Source organism: Anser cygnoides, chromosome 1, assembly GCF_040182565.1.
Source record: "Anser cygnoides isolate HZ-2024a breed goose chromosome 1, Taihu_goose_T2T_genome, whole genome shotgun sequence".
Lineage (NCBI taxonomy): Eukaryota > Metazoa > Chordata > Aves > Anseriformes > Anatidae > Anser > Anser cygnoides.
The window spans coordinates 60,284,446-60,305,783 of record NC_089873.1 but is presented as its reverse complement, the minus strand read 5'-3'; the positions used below and the strand labels follow the sequence as shown (position 1 = coordinate 60,305,783).

At 34.3% G+C, this 21,338-nt stretch overlaps 1 protein-coding gene across 8 annotated transcripts in view; it reads left to right on the top strand.

Moving 5' to 3' along the window:
• The window catches only part of PARPBP (PARP1 binding protein), a 54,047-nt gene that overhangs the window by 30,777 nt on the left and 1,932 nt on the right, over nucleotides 1-21,338 (top strand). For 5 of the 8 annotated variants that reach the window (XM_048048867.2, XM_048048930.2, XM_048048805.2 and 2 more), the window contains 4 exons: nucleotides 2,365-2,548; nucleotides 5,999-6,177; nucleotides 10,135-10,216; nucleotides 20,772-20,907. In XM_048048867.2, coding sequence (XP_047904824.2) covers nucleotides 2,365-2,548; nucleotides 5,999-6,177; nucleotides 10,135-10,216; nucleotides 20,772-20,907 — 581 coding nt within the window. Of the gene's footprint in view, nucleotides 1-2,197; nucleotides 2,337-2,364; nucleotides 2,549-5,998; nucleotides 6,178-10,134; nucleotides 10,217-14,052; nucleotides 14,086-20,771; nucleotides 20,908-21,338 lie in introns of those variants that run through there. The other 3 variants (XM_066997581.1, XM_066997587.1, XM_048049064.2) reach the window with 3 other exon arrangements.

Below are 21,338 nucleotides of genomic sequence, written 5' to 3'. Positions count from 1 at the left end.
CTGCTGTCACTGAAGAGAATTTTCATTTTTTTAAGGATATAAAATTTGACTATACTTCTTCAAAAGAAGGATTCACAAGCACAGGGTCTTGTTTCCAACAGCGATAATAAATTAAACGCCCTGTAAGGACAAAGCACATGTATACGACACTTTTCCTGAGTGCTGTCTCAATCTCTAATTTCAGTTCAGGTATCTTCTGAACACAGTCTTCTGCCTGTTTTTTCTGGGAATAAGATTTGTAAAGAATGAATCCTTTGTGCCTCTTGTTATGATGTTATTTCTTCCTTTTTATTACGTGTGTTATCAGCTGGTACTCAAGGGTGAAAATAACTCTGTAAATGAAAAAGTAAAAGGGCAGGGAATCAATGAACACGTAAATTAGAGATAAAATAAAGTACAGAGTAACAGATACTGAAAAGGTTGAGAAAACAAACAGAAAGGGAATGAAATCAAAAACCAAGTGTCATGGGAAAATAATGAAGTCCTTAGATACAGGGGATATTAAACAGAAGATAAATGATTGCTTGGTGGGTTGAGGGGAATCTTTATTTTAATCAACTTTGTCAGACTGGATGATGTGTTCCTGTTTCGAGTAGACTGTAGAATTGATGATAAAGTTTCCAAACAGCAAGCAACTTCAAAGAGCTTTGGGAAAGAGATGCATTAGGGTGTAGCTGAGCTGCTGATTCTTGCATTGCTTTTTTATTTGCCCAAGCTCAAGCAATGGTAAAAAGATAGTCTCTCACTTAATTTGAATGTTTTACACCTCTGGAGATTTTTTAGATTTTTTTGAAACATTAATATTTGAGTTTTGTTGTAATCAGTCATTAAAATACAAAGTCGTCATTAGTGTAAGTACTGGAAAAAATTAAGCTTTAAGCTCAAGAGTTTTAATCTTTCACTTCATTATTATCTAATTAAAGTAGTCAAGACAAATTTGGTGTCTTTATATTGTTTGTGTACTCTGAGACAAGATCTGTGATCCCCAGCTCATTTGCTTAGCCTGCTTCTTCGTAGGCATCACTCATGGTAGTGGAATCCTATCTTCATATCTCTGTATGGCTTTTGCACCTATTCATTATGCATTACACTTGCACACTGAACAATTCACCACTCCTAACACTTAGATTTTCCATTCTTGTGATGTGACTGACTATACTCACTTTCGTTAAGTTGTTTTATTATGTTTGAGCAGTATTGTTCAGGGCAGCACTTCCAATACCTGAGAGGAAAGATGTACTTATAAATGACCAATGAAGTTCTTGGAATTATAACTGATTCTCCTCATTCACCAAGTCTGAGGTAATTCAAGGCACGCTCTTACAAGAGCCTTGGTTCCCGTAGTCATTCTGTAGACCCAAGATCTTTGGGTATTCTTGTGATTATTCCAGAACTGTTTTTTTTTTTTTTTTTTTTTTTACATACTCAGGATCATATGCTTTACCTGGGAGCCTGCTATGTTATAGATTATATGTCTTGCAAGCCTGAAGACCGAAACATGGTATAGTTCTCTCTATACTGCCTATTGGATCATCCTCTGCTAATAGCTCAAGAGTTTTGATGGAGAGAGACCTGGTAGTTCTAATCCAAAAGCAATCCCCAAAGTAGCCTATCATGCATGCAGTATGGATGGTTCAAGCTACAGGACAATGAAATGACAATGAAGGAACAGTCTCAACCTATAGTATAGGTGCACTCATAAGATGAGAAGGTGTTTTCCAAAAGAACTGTTGAAATACAGCTCCTATATCAATCATATTAAATTATTCATATTTTTGATGTCAAACATCATGGACATTTCTGGATATTGAATAATTAAAATAGCACATTCTTTTCTGTAGGTATTTTTTCTCTTGATGAAAAAGAGGATTAACATTGTATGCCTTATGGCAAAAAATAATGTTCATCTAGTCTAATTACTATCTACTTAAATGTAATTGAAAGCACGTTGATATTTTAAAGCGCTACCGTGAAGCACAAAACTCTCAAAAACATAATATGATGTTAAATTGGAATCCATGTTCCAGCGAAACATTTTGTTCACACTTAACAATTTATGAGCAAAACAGAAATTGTAGTTTTAAAGAAAGTACTTTTCTTTGAACTTCATGGAAAAGTTAGTTTTGTATTGCAGCTCAGAGTATTACAAATGCTGAATTCATTACCTTTTCTTATAATCTCTATTTTTCTTAAGCAGGCTATTATGTGTTGGACAATACTTCTACACTGCTGTTTTATTTAAAAGATCAAAGCTGTTTTCTGAAGAGTTTTGATTAACTGTGAAGACTGGCTATGTTCAACACTAATAGGTATACTAAAGTGCTGCCAAGATTAATGTGGAGATGACCTCGTGCCTATTTTCAGAATCGCAGGGGGGCGAATTCTGTCAACAGTGAAGATGCATTTGATAAAAGGCCGAAGCAATGGGGATCCTTTCTGTCAGTCAGTAGAGGAAGTTGTACAAGATTTGGATTTGAAGATTAAAAATATTATCGATTCACAACATGAAGTCTTGACTGCCAGCACCACTGGAGTTAGTCCAACACGGGTAATGGGACTTCTTTTGTTCTTCTTACTATTTAACTTTACAAGAAAGCGAATGTCCTTCTCCTGTTTTGTTTCTTTTATAGACTTTTATATAGAACATTATCTTTTCCTAGTCATTTCTTCTACGCTGTGGTTTTTAAATTCTTGAGAGACTTATACTTAAGGATTACAGTGTGGATTTCAAAAAGATGTTTTATTTAAACTTCCTACATCAAAATTGTAAATCAAGTACTCTTCAAAATTTAATTAGTTCTTGCAGCAGTTCTGAATGTAAATACTTATAACTATTAAATTGTCCTGAAATTTAAAGGCAGTAGAACTATTATGTTTCCAGGCAAAAAAAGTGCTAATGAAAGTGGAATTAATATTTGAGAACACATGTCATTAATTTTGATTAAAATACACAGATTTATTATTAAGGGTAAAAAACTTAAAATAAGGTTAAATACCTTATTTTCTGTACTTTGAATCAACTCGGGTTTATATTAGAATATTTTTTTAATGAAAATGTCAACCAACTGTATTTTACATAACGGTTACTCAAAATATTAACATCATGTATTTTTGTCTAGGAAACTTTTTTAAACTTTTTGATTGTGTGTATATTCTTAGAATGCTTTGTATTGTCAAATCACTGGAATTACCCCACAGTAACAAGATTTCTAATAGAATATTTGTCAGACTCCCCAGTATGCTTTTACTTCTCAGTAAGAAATAAAACAGCCAGAGACTAGTGAGTAGTTAAATCGGTTTAAATATGTGTTTCCACTGAACAACATCCTCATTTTTCTGTGTTTCCTGAATCTATCATTTCCCTGTTTCCCTTTGGTGTCTTTGTGTTTTTCTTTATCTGCTCTATCTGAAAAATTGACTGCCGTATCATTTCTGTCTTTGTCTTCACCTGACTACCTGGGTGCTTGATAAATTTTTCTGAAAAAGATTTAGGTTGTTATCAGCCAAGTATGACTGTTCTGATAAGACTTCATTTCTTCAGAGAGATTTACCAATAATGCTTTTCCAAAGTGGTTCATGTTTCTTATTGTTCTGCATAGGTCAAGTTTGTAGTCTAATAGGTGTGTAGAAATGTTTACCGGTATCCTTGCAGGGGCAGAAGATAGATGATTGTATCCTGATGCCAGGAAATATAGAAATACTTAATTCCATTAAGAACAGAATGAAGCTAACATTTTCTCAAAATGGGCAACTGCGGGCAGCTTATGAACTTTATGTTAATGTGAGTCTGTGGTTTTATGTTGAAATTTTTCCCAGTTGTTGGAACAACCTATCTGCTTGTGAATGCGAAGAATCTACTATAGCTCTTCTCTGTGAAGAAACTTGAGTATACAACAGAGGATGATGGGCTTTAAGCTAATCTTTTTCACCATACTCGCCACAGTATATCTGTATGCAACATAGTCTGGGTATAACTGAGAGCTGTCAGAGATGACTGTGGTCTGGATATGACCGATATGCTGGTTGGCTTGAGAAATCTAGTATTCTCTCAAAGGAAGCATAGACAAAAGTTAAGCTGTTATATCAAATTGCAGACTTTACTGGAGCTTTCTGTAGATGGACATTGTACTAGTGCAGATTGCCATTATTGATTTTAAAAATGAAAAATTTCCGTAAGTTTTCCAAATGAATTTGAGCCATATAGGAAAACTGGAGCGTCTGTATTGTTCTATTAAGATCTCAGGACAGCAAAAGTTAATACTCTGTGCTGAGCTTCGTATATATCTTTTTGTTTTGTTTTGTTTAACAAGAACGTTACAATTTTCACAAAACTCATTCTGTATTCAGAATAAGTTATTTTTTTGATGGGATATTACTTCTTTTTTTTTTGTACATCAGAGGTTGACTTATTACTTTGAGAACAAATTACATCAGTGCTCAGTTTTCCTGCACATATCTGTTTTATAAGGACGTAGAGCTATAGAAAAAGTCAATATTTTATGCAGAATGAAGCACAACTTTGTGTTCAAGCCTTCACAAGTGACTAATAGGAATTGTGATTAATTTCTTCCTGAGAAACTCACTGCTGCAAATGGAATCTAGTTGGCATTTCTGGAACTAGACAGAATAGTCTGAAGTAGATAACTGTTACTACCCTTGAAAGATGAATAATAATTTTCTTGAAAAAATATTTTGAACCACGATTTTTAACAACGAACAAGATTTTTGTGGCAGGGATTGTTGTCTTGCCTAAAGTTCTATTGTATTTGAACAATTGAATTTTACTCCATGGTAAGCGTATCAAGCTACTGTTGTAGTACTACGTGAGAATTTTGAAGGTCATCTTTTGGCAGTTAGGAGGTTATGCTATACTCTCAAGATTATTATTATATTGTCTTCGTGTATAATCAGTCAAGCTGATTCCAAACTCATACTTTTTTTATTAAGACAAATTTACCGTGACACTCATGACATTTTATAAAAATCTGTGATGTGGTGATGTAATGAAGAGGTTCAGAATAAATTTTGAGGAAATTAAATGTTACTGAAATAAGCCAATTTTGAAAAACCAAGTATAACAACGATTTGTGTAATTGCTATTTCTAGCTATTGATTATAACTTATAGTAACTGACTGACATGTGTTGCTATGGTTTCTTGAAAGCTACATACATAATTGATGTAATCAAATAGGCAGAGAAATAGAATTTGATCTTTTCAAGACTGTGTTTAAAAGCAGTTAACTGATTAGATAAATGCAGTTTGTTGCCCGTCCTGTCCTGAACAAAGTCAGGCTACTATGTTTCTGTGAAATTGGTAAATAAGGAAGCCAGTAGTTTTTAAAACCTACTACTGTGTATTTAGCACTAAATTTCTTTACAGAACTCCTAGAAATTTTAAAAGAAATGCTGCGAACTTGCAATTCTTGCAGTCCCATTGTGGCTATGAAGTTCTATATCTACTGGCTGTAGTGTTGAACACTTCCAGATGTGGATTATTATTTTCTTTAAGGACTTCTTGATTCTTGTGGAAAACTGAGGAATTCATTCTGTTCCAAACAACAGGGGATTGTGCCTCTTGTCAAAATCTTGGTGGATTTCTCACTTTTAACCAACTACTTTTGCAGATTCAGTTACAGGAGCTGGACTTCTCTAGAAAGTTTGTGTGCCCCACAGCACTCAAATTGGTTGTGAGGAAATAATACGTTAATTTCTACTGCATAGTTTCATCACAGATTTGAATATTTGTGTGACATGCTCTTCAGTGTATGCCTCCAGCTGGCAATGATCTAAACTCTACTAGTTGCTTGGGATGAAGGAGAATCTTCCCTGTAGTCAGGTTACCCCATAAATGCTTCCTGGGAAAGGGGAGGAGGAGATTCTCCCATCTTCTGCTGATATAGGTTGCTTTTGGGGCTGAGTTACTATCTGTTTTTTTTTTGTGTGTTTTTTTTTAAATCTTTTCAATAGTATGTTTTCTTTAATTTTATTTACTTTCAGCCAAAGATGCATTCCATAAACCATGGCACTGTGTATTGTGGCAGAGATACTGTGAAGGTCTTACTAGTTCTTCTGGATGAAGAAGCAGTCAGTGCTCCTACCAAGAACAAAGAAGAATTATTATGTGATGATGAAAACTTAAATATGTTTGGAATCACCTCTGTTTTGACACTCTTCAGGTGAGTACTAGAAGGTTTTTGTTTGTTTTAAAAAAAGATTTTACACTAAGTGACCTAATAAGGAACTGACATTACTTACACTAAGCAAGTGACCAAATTGCAGTCTCTTGTGAGGGTAGGTGTGAAAGGAAAGCGTTCTTAGGACAGTGTCCAGTTCTTGGAAGTATTCTACCTCCTCGTTATTTTCAATGTGGTTTTGTAATATAGACTTTCTGGGCTATTACATTTCTGGGCTGCACAAAACCCATAAAGAGTATCCTTTGCAACAAGTCTTCCAAATGCTGATCTATGTTCTTAAGTTCAAATAACGTGTGTTTGGTAGCTGATTGCATTTATATTCAGTTTGAAGATTCCTCCTTTGTCTAGGTATGGTACAAAAGATTTTTGAATGGTATCCTGTTTTCTTCCTACATAGTCATTATTTTTCAGAGAATAATTTAAAATAGTTAAATAGATTTTCATATCGTGATCCACCAGTCAGGATAGTTTCACACAAAGCATGTTGAAACAAATTCACATGCGTGAAGATTTATTGGTAGGGGCTGTAGCTGATGGAATATGTTACTCTAATGTTGAAATTTATTTTGGGGGAAGAATAAAACTGAGAGCGAGAGAAGAAAGAAAACTCTCCCCAGTGACCAGCCAGGGTTCCTGTACAAGCATCCTCTGCAATACAGCAGCTGGTTCCCCAGTAATACTTTTCCCATGATAACTATATTGTTTTCATAAGGACCTCCTAAACCCCACTGTTGATTGTACCTGCTTTTTGATGATATTAGCAGAGACTGGAGCATCTATTCATCAGGACCAGGGCTAAACAGCTGTTAAGCTCTGTGCTTGCACATTTTTTGGTTCCTTAGCATTAAGAAAAATAATAATAAAAAAGGCAACAATGAAAGAGTAGGAAAAGTGGGGAACTAGGAGTGTTTCTTATGCTGGTGGTAATTGCTGTCCATGAGAACCCCCTATAGCAACACTATCAGAGTGTACAGTCATGAGGAAAACAGGAAAGGAAGAGAATAACAAGGGAATAATAATGCCACAGAGAAAACTCTGCCCTAGCAGCCTGGGTGAAAGGATGCAGAGCTGTGAGTGGAAAGCAAGCATTAGACTTCCAGATGTAAGGCCCTTAGCAATACAGAAGGCAAACGTATCTAAGACACTGTGCAACTCTAGGTTACTGATGTTTTTGTTTGTTTGTTTGTTTTTTATATAAGAACTGTATCACCTTTGTCTTTTAGTCCTAAATTGGACAATGGATGATCCTAAATTTAGGACAATTTAAGGGTTCCATTAGATTTATAGTTCCACCTCCTTCACGAAACCAACCAAACAAGCACAGTCTAATAAAATTTAGAAAAAATAGTTTCATTAATAAAAATTCTGTTTAACCCTGTAATATATTTTAATACAGCAGGCAGATTGTAACAATATATTTACATATTTTTCACTGCTCAAATATCTATAGCTGTGTACATTACTATTTAATTAAGGAAAGTGTTTAAAATAACCAATATTTAAGTCTCTTATTTTTCCATTTTTTCTGATTCAGGAAAATTGATCCACATTACTTTTAAAGTGGTTTCATTAAATTAATAAACCCCAACTGGGATGTATTTTTATCAAAATAAAAAGAGCTTAATCTGATTTAGAATAATGCTCAATGTGAATGGAATCAAGGCCCGACTGAATTCTTCTTCCAAATTAATGTTGCTATTATTCAAAGCTAGATCTTGATTTGTTTTCTTAAACAACTCTCTTTAATTTAAAATGAAATTTAAACCACCTATTTCTGAATAAGAGTGCCCACTGAGTACTTTGGTTTCACTTACCACATTTGATTTTTCAGCTAAATTACCTTTCTTGATTTTTTCTCCAAAAGGTTAAGGCATTTTTTTGACTTGAAATCTTCTCCTTGTAGGTATAAGGAGGTGCTGCTATCTGGGAATTTATATTGTAACCTACACTAAATTATTGTGTTTTCCTTAATATTTCCTAGTGGTCAATTTGCTTTAGGTTTTATTTTCCAGTGGGCAGTTTTGTGTAGGATATGGTTATTTTAAGAGAACACTGCTGCTTTTCAGGTGAAGACTGAAATTAAATGAGAGCATCTCATTTTTAAAACTTGAACATTTCAGGATTTTTACTTTCTTTGATTTACTCTTTTTTTTTTTTTAATAAACTTTGAGATTAAATTAAATGGGTAGATATAGCTGTCTGTTTTGAAATCCTGATAAAAAACACTATTGATGAAAAGCAGGTATTGTGTATTGTTTAACTGTTTTGTTGGTTTTATTTAACTGGAAAATATATTTTTGTAATTTTGTGGAATACATGAATATTTAAGAACTGGAAATGTAAGCAATGATGATACATCCTCAATATTTTGGAACATCCAAACCAAGCTGAAGTTTTTCTAACTTAATGGGTCTTTCAGTGTACACCTCAAATATTTTCCTTTCATAAGGAGCTCGTTTCAATGTTCTTGAAAATATTCCTTTTAGGTATGCATTATAGAAGTGCAAATAAAATTCCCTTCTTTTTAATGTTTTAATTTTTATTTTATTTCAAGGCTGCATGCAAGGCAATTGTGCTGTTTTTCCCGTAGTATTTCTAAAATTTTTAAGCAAACATAAAAATATAGTGATCATGTTGAAATCAAAGTAAGGTGATTCTGATATAATTGATTATACTAATTACATTTTAGAGTTGAATTTTTCATGACTAAGGATTAAGTATTTTAATAAGTCTTTGCAATATTTTTTTTCTGGCTTTTTTCCTGACTTTACTGACCTGTAGTTTTAGGGGCAACTTTTTATTTGCTGCTGTTTTTTATACTATTCCCGTCATCTTCCCATTCTATTAACGCTAAAGCCAGTCATTACTACTTGCTCATTTTCTTTTCTTGCTTTTTTAATTTCCTTCTATATAGAGAAGGAAAATTAACATGTTGGCCTGGTTCACAAAGCAACAGATCTCTTGGAAACCAATTTTGTAGGTTCTGAAAAGAAAGCTCACATATCCATGCAGTGGAGAAGTAGTGATAATTTAACCAACCACTTATCCTGAGGAAGCATCAGGTGTCGGAAAAGTGGGACACTGAGGATTTTGTCGCTATGGGTTACAAGGTGGGCTCATGAGCCATAAAAACAGAGTAGATGGGAGCACGCCAAAGCTACATATTTTGGCAATTTAAATGGCAAATATATTGCAAGGGCATGCAGAAATTTTGCACCACAGAATAATGGAAATAAAAGAAAGAATGAACTAAACACTAAATTTTATTTATGGAATAATTAATAGAATAATTGAATAGAATGAGCTAAATAAATTAAATAAATAATGAGTTCTAAAAATAAACAACTGTCTTCATATGCACAGGCCTGCCATGAGCTAAAACTGAGAAATAATTATTTACATATGCACAGATTCCTTTTTTTTCCAAGAGCAAAAAAGTCCCTCTTATATGCATCATCTTTTTGCATTTTATACATCAAATTTTTTCATTAACTTATGTAACTATACATGTACATAAGAGTACTTCTTCACAAGAAGTGAATATACATAAGAGTACTTCATACATAGAGTACTTCTGTTGAAAAGTATGTAAACAGGAGGAAAATTATTCTGGATGTCAGCCATATGCTGCTCAAAGAGGTGGAAGTAGAATGCTAAGTTGGTAACTCACCAGCAACGTTACCAATAATACTGTTGTTGCAGAGCTATTGTAAACTTACTGCAAAAGGATACCAGAAATTGAAACTGTAGGTTTGATTTCATTATGCAGTCTTCAGTTGTCATGGTACATGTGGTTACTCGGGAAGGAAGAAAACAAAGTAAGGTTTGGAGAGAGAAAATGTTTGGCTTTCTGCTTCTGAGGAGCTTGCTATGGTAATTATTTTTCTTAACTAATTGCATGCATATGTTCTGAATACTTGCTATCTCTTTTTAATATAGATCTCCAGCACAGTCCGATGGATCTTCCCCAAAACCTCTTAGACAGCGTATTCAGAAATCTATGGATGAAAAAATAATTAAGGTACTGCATAAGAATCATTATGCACAGAAGGATACACTGAAATAATAATGCTAAAATGAAAATAATAGTGTTAAAAATCTCAAATACTTGTCTGAAAGGTAGTCCATAGCTAAAGAAGTGATTACCTAATAGTTAGTGGCCTAACGCAAACAGTACTGCAATATTAAAATGAAATGAAAACATCTAACACTCTGGAAGAGAAAGAGGCTTTAAACTTAAAAATACTTCCTCATGAAGAAGATCTCTTAATGGCAATTTGCTGAGTTAGTCTATATTTCTTCATTTAACCATCTATGTATGTCAGGGCTATAGAATTAAAACTGAAGTTATGTGAAAGCAAAAATAATATTGAACATAAGGACCTGATTTCAGTTCTGAAACAATAATTACTTTTTCATTGTATTTTTTTCAGAACACATTTTTTTAAAAATCCATGCTATTTTGTAGATGAAATCGAGCATTACAACAATATGTTGATATTGTGAGTGTTTATAATGAAAAGACCAACTTCAGTGTTTCTGAATATTGCAGGCTTTCTAAAATTGCATTTTACATACTCTCTTTTTCTCAAACTTGTCAAATGTTAATGTTGAGACTTTGGAAAGAGAGCTTATATCTTCCACAGAATTTCAACAGAGCGATAAATGTGAAAGTAGTGACTTAGTATTTTTTACAAACTTTATTCTGACAACAGATGAAAGCACGAATATAATTAGTATGTAAGGAAGGCAACAGAGGTTTTATAGGCCATCAGAATTAGTTTTGGAACAGCATAATGAAAAATATGTCTCTGCCACTGAAGATGAAGGGAATTTTAATATATTACATGTATGAGAAATAGAAAGTCATTAAAAGGAATTAAAATGAAAAGTACTGTCAATATTCCCAGCATGTGTTTTAAACATACTCCAATTCCATACAGACTGTTTTTTTTTTAGAGGGGTAAATAGGAGGACTGGTGGTTTGGATGCATGCACTAATTAAGGTGAAATTTAGCTTAAAACTAATAGGAAAACATTTGAAAAGACTGGAGCTGATAAAAGATCTTCATGATAATTTTGCTATAAATAGCATATTTAAATTGCAGCTTTATTCATCAAATAGCAAAAAAATGTGATATTCTGATTGCGTAATACATTGAAATAATTTTCTCATCTAAACAGAGGTTTTGTAATTTGATTCATGAACAGCTATAGTCAGCATCAAAAATATCTACAATTAATTTATCATGATTTACTGGAAACATACAAAGTTTTTTATATAGACTGTCAAAAATATGAGACTTGAGATTGATTCATATTACGAAGCCTTTTTTTTTTTTTGAAACATATGTTTTTGCTAATCAAAAACATGAGATTAGCTACCATGGAGAATTGCTGTGCAAATAATAGTTCTCATCAAAAGTCTCTGATATGACAATCTCCTGTGCTGCTTTTGTAATGCCTGACCCTAACAAGTTTGCTGTGACTCCTATGCCCCTTGTTAACATAGTACAAGAGTCTATTTTTCTCTAGGACTTTTGTCTTAGCCTTGATTTCACCATGACACTGAATACGCCTTTAGCAAAATAGAATTAAGTATCTAGTGTTTTTAGCCAATAATTTTTGAGGTCTTTCAATCTACTTCTAAATCCAATTTTGATACTCATAAGGTGCCTATTATAAATGGGGAAGACTATATTGAAATATAAACTTTTATAAGATCTTTTATCTTAAGAAAAGCAAAATTAAGAGGGAACAAGCGACAGGTCTAAAGTCTATGGTTTGTCCTTCTAGACTTTCTTTGGTGTCTTGGACTGTAAAGTTTGCTTATAGTGTTACCTTTTGTAGGTTAAATATGTGATGGTTGACACTCTTTACATACTTTAGCAATGTGAATGATAACGTATGTGTTACTAATGTTAACATAAATGGCCACTTGGATCTACAAAACTCAAATGTTTCAGAGCAACATTGGGGCTGCTAAACTGACACTACTAATTGTAAGCCTTCTTCATGGCTTTCTTCCAGTGTATCACTATTGTACCAGAAAGAAAATGTCCAGCATAGAACTGAGGCCAAATATCTCACAATGTTTTTCCATATAAAAAAAAGTGAAAATAAAAATAATACAGTTCAAAATGTAAATAGTCTGCAATTATGTATGAGTATAGACTCAAATTCTTACTCTGGTTGTGATGCCTGAATGTTTCACATTGTTTGCAATTCTCTTTTCTGAGTATCAGCCAAATATTGCCATCCAACCTACACTGTATGCTTGCGAAGTCTACAGTTATTCTCATGCTATTCTTATGCTCACTTCAGGCTTACTTCTTCCAGTCAACTGAAATTACTGTTGCCAAAATGTCTACTGACTTTTCTAACTGAAACTCAGAGATAGTTCACTGCGCTTTGTCATTGATCTCCATTCTCTCACAGAAAATCCTGCTTTCCTTCTTGAAGCATTATTCATCTTTTATTTTGTCTTTTCCGGGTTGTCTTTTTACCATTCTAACAATTTTTACAGGTTTTTTTCTGCATGTTTCTCCTCCTTTCTTTTCTTCCTTTTATTGTGAAGACTTACAGGATCCTGTCTTTCACTTTTCTCTTTCTGTACCTTCTTTGTGGAAGAATATATCTACAAACAGAAGTTCAAGTATTATCCTGTTCATAAATCTACACTTAATCTAAGTATGTCTTTTGTCAAAACTAACAGATTTTGTAACTTTTTCTATAGTGTCCTGTGAATCAACACCTGTTGATGTTGAAATGATATGTCTGTCTGTCTTCATATATTTAACGTTGGGGACAGTATCCTTTCTATTACTGTTTTTTTGCGCCATAACAGCTCTCGAATATATTCTTCTCTATCCATACGTCCACTCAGCTATAATATATTAAAGATTCATCTTGCTTTTTGATCATGGTGGTATATTTTTCTTGGAATTGATAGATTCAGCTTTGGCCTGTCTTCACTGAGATTGACAACTGAACAGCAAAGTGGCTAGATGCTAAATGCCATTCTTCTGTTTGCGTATCAGTCTATTTCTTTAAGTTGTAGTAGATACAAGCTACTTGTTTTAAGCCATCCCAGCCACATTGGTTATTTCTGATTTGCTGCCCTGAGATATCTGTTCTTACATTCAGCCTACAATACTAGTTTTCACTGTTGGTTTGTTAATTTTGAGACTAGCTCTTCCAGCTGTCTTGTTTTATATTTTTTCTTATGGCTGAAGAGATTTCCTGTGGATATCTGCAAAACTCATTATCCTCATTTAAAGATTTTTTAGTACCTTTAAATCAGCCTCTCCTCAAAACTTAGCAGTTTTATGTATTGAGATTGATGCTTATTACAGTGACTAATTTGGGTTCCTTTCCTTATGAATCCATATATTTCTTGTCTTAGATTGTAGTGTCTCTTGGTAGAAATAATTTTTGTTCTGTCTTTACTGTGCAGCACATAACACAATACATTTCTTGTCCATAACCACAGATCTCAAGTGTTGTAGTAGTATTTATCACCTTCTTATGCTGAATGTCAGTTTTCATAATTATTTCATACAACTGTCTGCAAATGTGTACAGGTTGCTTGTAAAATTCACACATCTGAATTTTGTTATGTACGGTGCACTAATTTTAACAATTGACTCAGAAGAGATTCTGTACATGTATTCTGAATAAGGAAAGTAGAAACATGATATTTCTTCTTGTTGTTAGTGATTCTTTTGAGAAATTTCTTATTCAGTATATGTGATGGTAGCATTTGTTCCATAAAATTGTCCTAAGGACCCTTTTTCCAGACTGCCTCTGGCATGTGATTAGATTGTTAGTCTGCTAACTATAGGATTTTTCCCATAGAAATCTCCTTTTCCATGATATATGGGAGATGAAGAAGAATGCAGTGGTGAGTACATAGAGTAGTAGAAAAACACGGTAGCTTGGTTCTGTGCTGAGTCCCATAAAGAAGCATGTGTTGAATAAAGAAGTTTAGGAAAAACTAGTAAATGAAGGAAGAAAGGGACACTTCACTAAATTAAAAAATAAAAAAAAAAATTATACCCTCTCTTTCTGTAAGAGGAAGTGATTTCTCACATCTGCAGAATTACGTGGAGAACTGCAGATCGATACTATCTAAACCTACAGCATAATATCATGAACATATTTTTAGTAACTAAAAATACGGAGAGTGGAAAAATAAACAGGTAGCTATGAATTGGAATTTGTATTTAAAAATAAGATAAACCTATGACTTTTTCCGTTGTATCAAAACCAATTCCTGGCAACAGTGAAAGAGACAAAGAAATATTTCATCTTGCAATCATTAAATACTGGAACATATGCAAAAAGCTCACCTAACTATAAGGACATTTGTTAGAAGGCAAAGCCACCACTTCAAAGAAGGAGAAATTTGGGGAATTAGTATGTTGTACCTTTTCATTCCCTCCAGCAGAAGTAGGAAAGAGAAATAATAAGAAACTCAATCCTCTCATAGGATGATGAAATTAAGAAATCAGTTGTGTTTCAAGGTTGCTATCTGTTGTTAAAGAGAAGTGTCTTAATGGGGAGTGGTGTATTGTAGAAGGAATTATACTTTCATTAATTTAAAACCCCACTATTTGATTATTGATTTTGCTGAATGCAGTGGGGTTATGCAAGCAGTACTTATTGTTGTGTGAGAGGAATGGAATGACTGTCACAATCGTCTCCTTTAATTAGATTAAAGATCAATTTAAGGCAATAAACAGGTCGCATAATAAAGATGTTAGTCTTTCTTTTGCACCTGAAAAGATTAACTGGAGTTTCAAGCTGTAGGGAAAGTATTGTACCAGAGCTAATGAGGTTGGGTGAAGCTGAGAACACTAGCGGTTAAGAAGGAAGGAATTAAAACGTATTAGGCTGTGAGCATATAATATGTGAGAGAGTAACAAATTTATTTTATTTTTTTTAACTCAGGATTGTTTTGGCCTTTTGATGCATTGTGTTAGAAATCTTGCTGCATTGTTAACACATTTACCCCACAACAGCTGCAAGAGCTTTCAGTAGTTTGGCATGTTTTTTTTTTTCTTCCTAATGTAACTGTAGATAACTTTTCCTATATGAGGCACTGTTTTCTTCCAATTGGGAACAAAACTGTAATTTTAGTTTTAAAAGAATTTGTGGCTAAAGAACTCTAACAAATCTTGGCATGTTTTAAGTTCATTGTAATTTTACTGTGTATAGAAATCCTTCCAAAGAAAAAGCTCCACAAAGCAAAAAATTCCAGTCTGCCTTTCTCATGTGACTTGTTCATGCTTATGTAAAATGACTTAATATCTAGCTTCAAGCATTTCTGTTATTCTTCATTGCTTAGTTCCCTAAATGCTGTTACTTGAGAAAATTGTTTTTGCCTATTTGTGATTCCAGTACAAATAAACTGTGACTTGGAAAACTATCAACAGGAAGTTATCAAGAGTTTTCTGTATGCCCACTATAATTGTGAAGAGAAAATTCATAGCAACGGAGAAAATAATCCTCCTCAGGTAGTTCTCTCATCTATAGTATCAAGAAATTTTCTGACTGGAATATGATTATTAGGAACACTAAACTTATTAGTAGTTTCTATGGGTATGTAGTGTGCCAAAAAGATGAGTACCTGCAGGAGAAAGGGGAAGGGGAAACAAAGGTTATGTCAGCACAAAATCCGAAGAAAGTTTTTATTACTTTCTGGAATCAGTTATTTGATAAACCACACTTGTGTCAAAAATACCATTTTTGTTTCTACAAGACCCCTAGACTACTTTCCAAGGATCCCTGCCTGTGAATTTTGAGTACTCTCAGAACCCAATAATGACGTGATTTGTGGCTGTTTTCAAATCAGTAGTGAGTTAATTTAGGATAGCAAAAAGCTGGTATAATGTCACCCCCCCCCCCCCCCCCCCAAAAAAAAGATGGATTTGGCAAAATCATAGTTTAAGCCATTACTCTTTGTCCTATCACTGTACTCCCTGACAGAGTCCCTCCCCAGCTTTCCTGTAGGCCCCCTTTAAGTGCTGGAAGGCCGCTGCAAGGTCTCCCCAGAGCCTTCTCTTCTCCAGGCTGAACAACTCAACTGAACAACTCCCTCAGCCAGTCTTCATAGGAGAGGTGCTCCAGCCCCTTGATCATCTTTGTGGCCCTCCTCTGGACTCCTTGTAATAGGTCCATGCCCTTCTTAAAAGGGGACCCCAGAGCCGAACGCAGCACTCCAGGTGGGGGCTCATGAGAGCAGATTAGAGGGACAGAATCACCTCCCTCCACCTGCTGGCCATGCTTCTTTTCTTGCAGCTCAGGATACAGTTGACTTTCTGGGCTGCAAGTGCACATTGCTGGCTCATGCCAAGCTTCTTGTCAACCAGCACCCAAGTCCTTCTCATCAGGGCTGCTTTCAATCCATTCTCTGCCCAGCCTGTATTTGTATTTGGGATTGCCCTGACCCAGATGCAGGACCTTGAACTTGGCCTTGTTGAACCTCATGAGGTTCACAGAGGCCTACCTCTTAAGCCTGTCAAGGTCCCTCTGGATGGCACCCCTTCCATCCGGCATGTCGACCACACCACACAGCTTGGTGTCATTGGCAAACTTGTTGAGGGTGCACTCAATCCCACTGTCCATGTCACCAACAGTATGAAATGCTTTGCACAAGTCCAGGTAGGTGATGTCAGTTGCTCTTCCTCTATCCACCAATGCTGTAACCCTGTTGTAGAAGGCCACCATATTTTCAGGCACAATCAGTCCTTAGTGAAGCCATGTTGGCCATCACCAATCATCTCCTTATTTTCCGTGTGCCTTAGCATAGTTTTCAGGAGGATCTGCTCCATGATCTTGCCAGGCACAGAGGTGAGACTGACTGGTCTGTAGTTTCCCGGGTCTTCCTTTTTTCCTTTCTTAAAAATGGGAGGTTATGTTTCCCCTCTTCCAGTCAGCAGGAACTTCGCTGAACTGCCACGACTTCTCAAATATGATAGCAGCTTAGATAAGCAATAAAAGCTTGCTATTACCTGAGCTATTAGGTAATCAGCTATGAGGACATTTTTCATGTTTGTATAACATGATACCTTGCTTTGGTGATGATATTTACCATTTATTCTTTTCATTCTCTTCCCTTTGCAGTCCTTTTTTTCAATTTACCTTTACTACTTTTTCTAAAATAACAAGGGTAAGGGTGCAGAGAATACATTTTCTCTTCCTTTTTATCTCTCTTTTCCTCTTCCAAATAGTACTCTAATTGTTTGGCTAGAAAATAAAAACATGTGTTTGTTGTTAGTGATGTAGGTTTTCAAATTCTATTATGCTATTCCAGTGTATAAAAAACAAATCTCAACATTCTTACTAACTATTGGCAGTACTGTCTGTATGCAGATGGTGGAAGGAGATCTGGAATAGATTATCAACTAACTTTTAGAAATAAATAGAGCATGCACCATTAATATTTTGTATAAATGTGAATGTTTTATGTTGGCATCTGAAATGCCAATCTGAACTGAAATGCTCCTTTAGGTACAGAAGTCAAGGTGGGAGAATGTGTTACATATTCTGTTCATTAGGGCTACTAACTGACCTACATGTGCTGAACACAGCATGTCTTATATTCTGTTTTAGTTTCTTGCAGCTGAACAATAGTAACAGTAAACCCCATTACATGAAATGCAACAGAATTTCTTTATCCATATAAGTACAACAATAACATCCTTCTTGCTTGTGAAAAGGAACAGGGACACTAAGTATGAGTTAATTTCACACAACTTATGTGCAACTACTTGATTAGCAAGTTGAGCTCTCAACATCTTTTCACTCTCCCAGAGCTGTGGGTTAGGGGGATGGTGACGTGAGTGGAGTTCAGGGAATTTAACGTGCAAAACCTCTCATTTTTAGGGCTATTTCAGGTTGTTGAAAGGCTTCATTTTGTGTTTTTCAATCAAATTGTAAGTTGCTCTTTTATCTTTAAAAACTTTCCAGAAAAGCTTTACATTTTATTTCAACACTACACTAATGTTCTTTTGTTCTGCCTTCAGGCTATTAAAATTTGCTTGTTGCTAACTCAATGTAATGCAGTTGTTGTACTGGCAAATATACATTCCTAGACCAGAAGGAAAGTTTGACTGTTTCAACAAGTCTAGTTTTGCACTCTTAATTCATATAAATCCTCTAGGTTAGTAGGAGCATCAGCTGAAACAGTTATATTTGGTAGAGCGTTGTCTAATGTTTGTAAATGACTAAATGGCATGTGATATGACAGAGTAAAGTTTTGAAGCATATTTCAAGCTTCAGTGCAGTTGAAATGAAGACAGATGAGTTTGTGAAACTTTTTCAGTATTTGATCTTTACTTCAGTCCTTTAACGCCACATATTCTAATCCCTGCAAACTAAATTAGTGAAGTGTCAGGTGAGAGTGGTAAAAAGAAACCCTGATATCCCAAAAAACAACTTAATTTGTTGTTGTTTATAGAACACTATCGAGCTTTCTTTGATATTTTTTTGGGGCTGCATATATTATATCTTCATCAGCTCAGAATAAATTGTAGCTTATTTGCCTTTTGCAATAAGGATATGTGATAGAATTCTGTGCAAGATATTGTTGCATAATTTTTGATTTGTGTCATTTACTGAACAATAATTGAGGATTGAGCTGATTTAAAAGGATTATGATGAAGTATTGAAGAAAAATAGGAAACCCAGGAAACTTAAAATTATGTTTTAATATTTCTATTAATATTAATTCTTAAACTAAACAAAATTTAAGACCCTTATATTCTGATTAAAATAATCATATACATTAGGATATTAAATTTAATTAAACAAGATTAGAGTTTTTTTTTAATTATTTCAAATTATCTTTCTGATTATTTGGGTACAGTTGCTTTATCCTTCTGTACTGGGTTTATGTGGCAAGGTTTTGGTAGCAGAAGGCCTAGAGTTGTGACTTCTATGAGAAGAGATCAAGAGCTACCCCTGCGTTGGTCAGAGCCAGTTCCAGCTGGCTCCAAAAGAGACCCACCACTGGCCAAAACTGAGCCCATCAGTGATGCTGGTGGCACCTCTGTGATAACATTTAAGAAAGGGTAAAAACAAAACAAAACCAACCAACCAAACAAACAAAACACACTGAATGGTAGCTGTAAGAAAGGAGTGAGAAAAATGAGAGAAACAACTCTGCAGACACCAACATCAGTAAAGAAGGAGGAGAAGATGCTCGAGGTGCCAAAGATTCCCCTAAAGCCCATGGAAAAGACTATAGCAAAGCTTTATGTAAGACTACATGGGTATGGGCATATTAAATCAGAAAAAATGTTTCTTTAAAAACAACAACAACAGCAACAACAAAAACCTGCGCTATCGTGGAGAGATACTTAGGCTGCATCTCAGTGTTAAAAAGCTGGAGTCTGTTGGTTTATGTGGATAAAAGCAGTATCTGATGAGACTGGCATAAACTGTGACTGAATTTTGTGGATGAAGGCCCCTGTAAAAGGAGGTTTCTGGCAATGTATTCTTTTCTGTTATTCTGTCTGAATTTGAAATTTTGAGTTGGAACTAAAACATCTGTAGGGCTGAAACTTGAACTCGAAGAAGAAAAGTGGAGTTGTATAATGCAAACTTTTTAACCTGAAAAGTGGCTGTAAACTTCCTATTCACCAAATCCAGTCCAAAAAAAATAGTATTCCTTTTGTGACACTTCTTGCATTTTCTTTTTCCTGATATTTCTATAGTGTCACTTATTCAGTTCGCATTTATTTGGATTTACGTGTGCCATTGTAGTGTAATTATTACCTAGAACTTCTAATCCACGCTGTACCTTTCAATATATTTTATATAATTCAGTAGAACTTCAAATAGTAATGAGGATACAATTTGTCTTGCAGAGTATATAGCATTTGTGATAAATTGGCCAGAAAGTACAAAGCTTGACCCTGAAATTCTAAGTGATAGTCAGAAAAACTGTAAGCTAACCATAAACTGAGGAAGGTTGACCTGGAACTACTGCTTCCAGTAAATATAGATATATTGACTATTTTAAAATTTCTGTACAACTTTTGTAGATAAACCATATATTTTGATTTGTTTGTGCTATAGGGCTAGGTTACTTGCTTCCAGGACTAGGAGGCAGACATGGACATGCAGAACCAGATACAGTAGCGTTCTTCAATATTGTAGATTTCTGGCAATTTAGGGTGTGTGGGTATGTTTTGACAAATGTGGAGTTGGGCATAGGCATTCAATATGGAAATGCCTTTATTCTGTGATTAAATGGAAAATCTGAAATTTACCAAAGAGAAATGTGAAATAATACTTTATACTGAAGTTTTAGATACAAGTATATTGAAGCTTAATTTATATTAGCTGTCATTCTTTTTTTCAGTGTTACTGTTGTAAGTATTCTTCAAAGGCTATATACTTTGTAAATGAGTACTTCATATAAACATTTTTGATGTGAGTATACTCATTTTTCTAGTATTTGATCTAAAACTTTCAAGACAGGAGAATGGAAACTTAGTATATTATTAGTCTTGCAAGTGATGCCTTTTCCTTCTATAAGTAAAGATAATGTCAATTACTATTTACAGATGAAGCAATCTTCGATCAAATCTCAGTTTGCATGTACATATAAAAATGAATTGAGTGAGATAAAGGGTCATGGTTTCTTCAGCAGTAGCCAAATGTCAACCTGTGAACATCCTGCACCAAAGCAACATTTACAAGGTAAATATTTCACAGTTAGGCTGTAGTACAATTGAATAAGTGAATGTGATAACTAATATTTCAAGTGTTATCAGAGAAGGCTTTAGTAAAACTCAGGTATAAATATGTTTTCAAGAAAAAATTGACCTCTCATTATTTTGTATATTGTGTGATGCAAATGCCTTTATATTAAAATTGTAATGCTAATGTTTTAAAAATTTAAATATTTTTGAAACGTATGTATTAATGCTATCTTAAAGTAAAAAAAAATAAATTACACAATATAGTGTAAAATATACACTTTCTTATATTATGTAAACAAGCTAACTGAAATTTATATTTTTGCGATTAAGAAAAGACACATTTGGGTTACTCCACTAGAAGCAATATCATATATGTAATTTCTAGGCTCTTTAAGCATCTCTTCCGATATCTTAAGACTTTAAATCCAC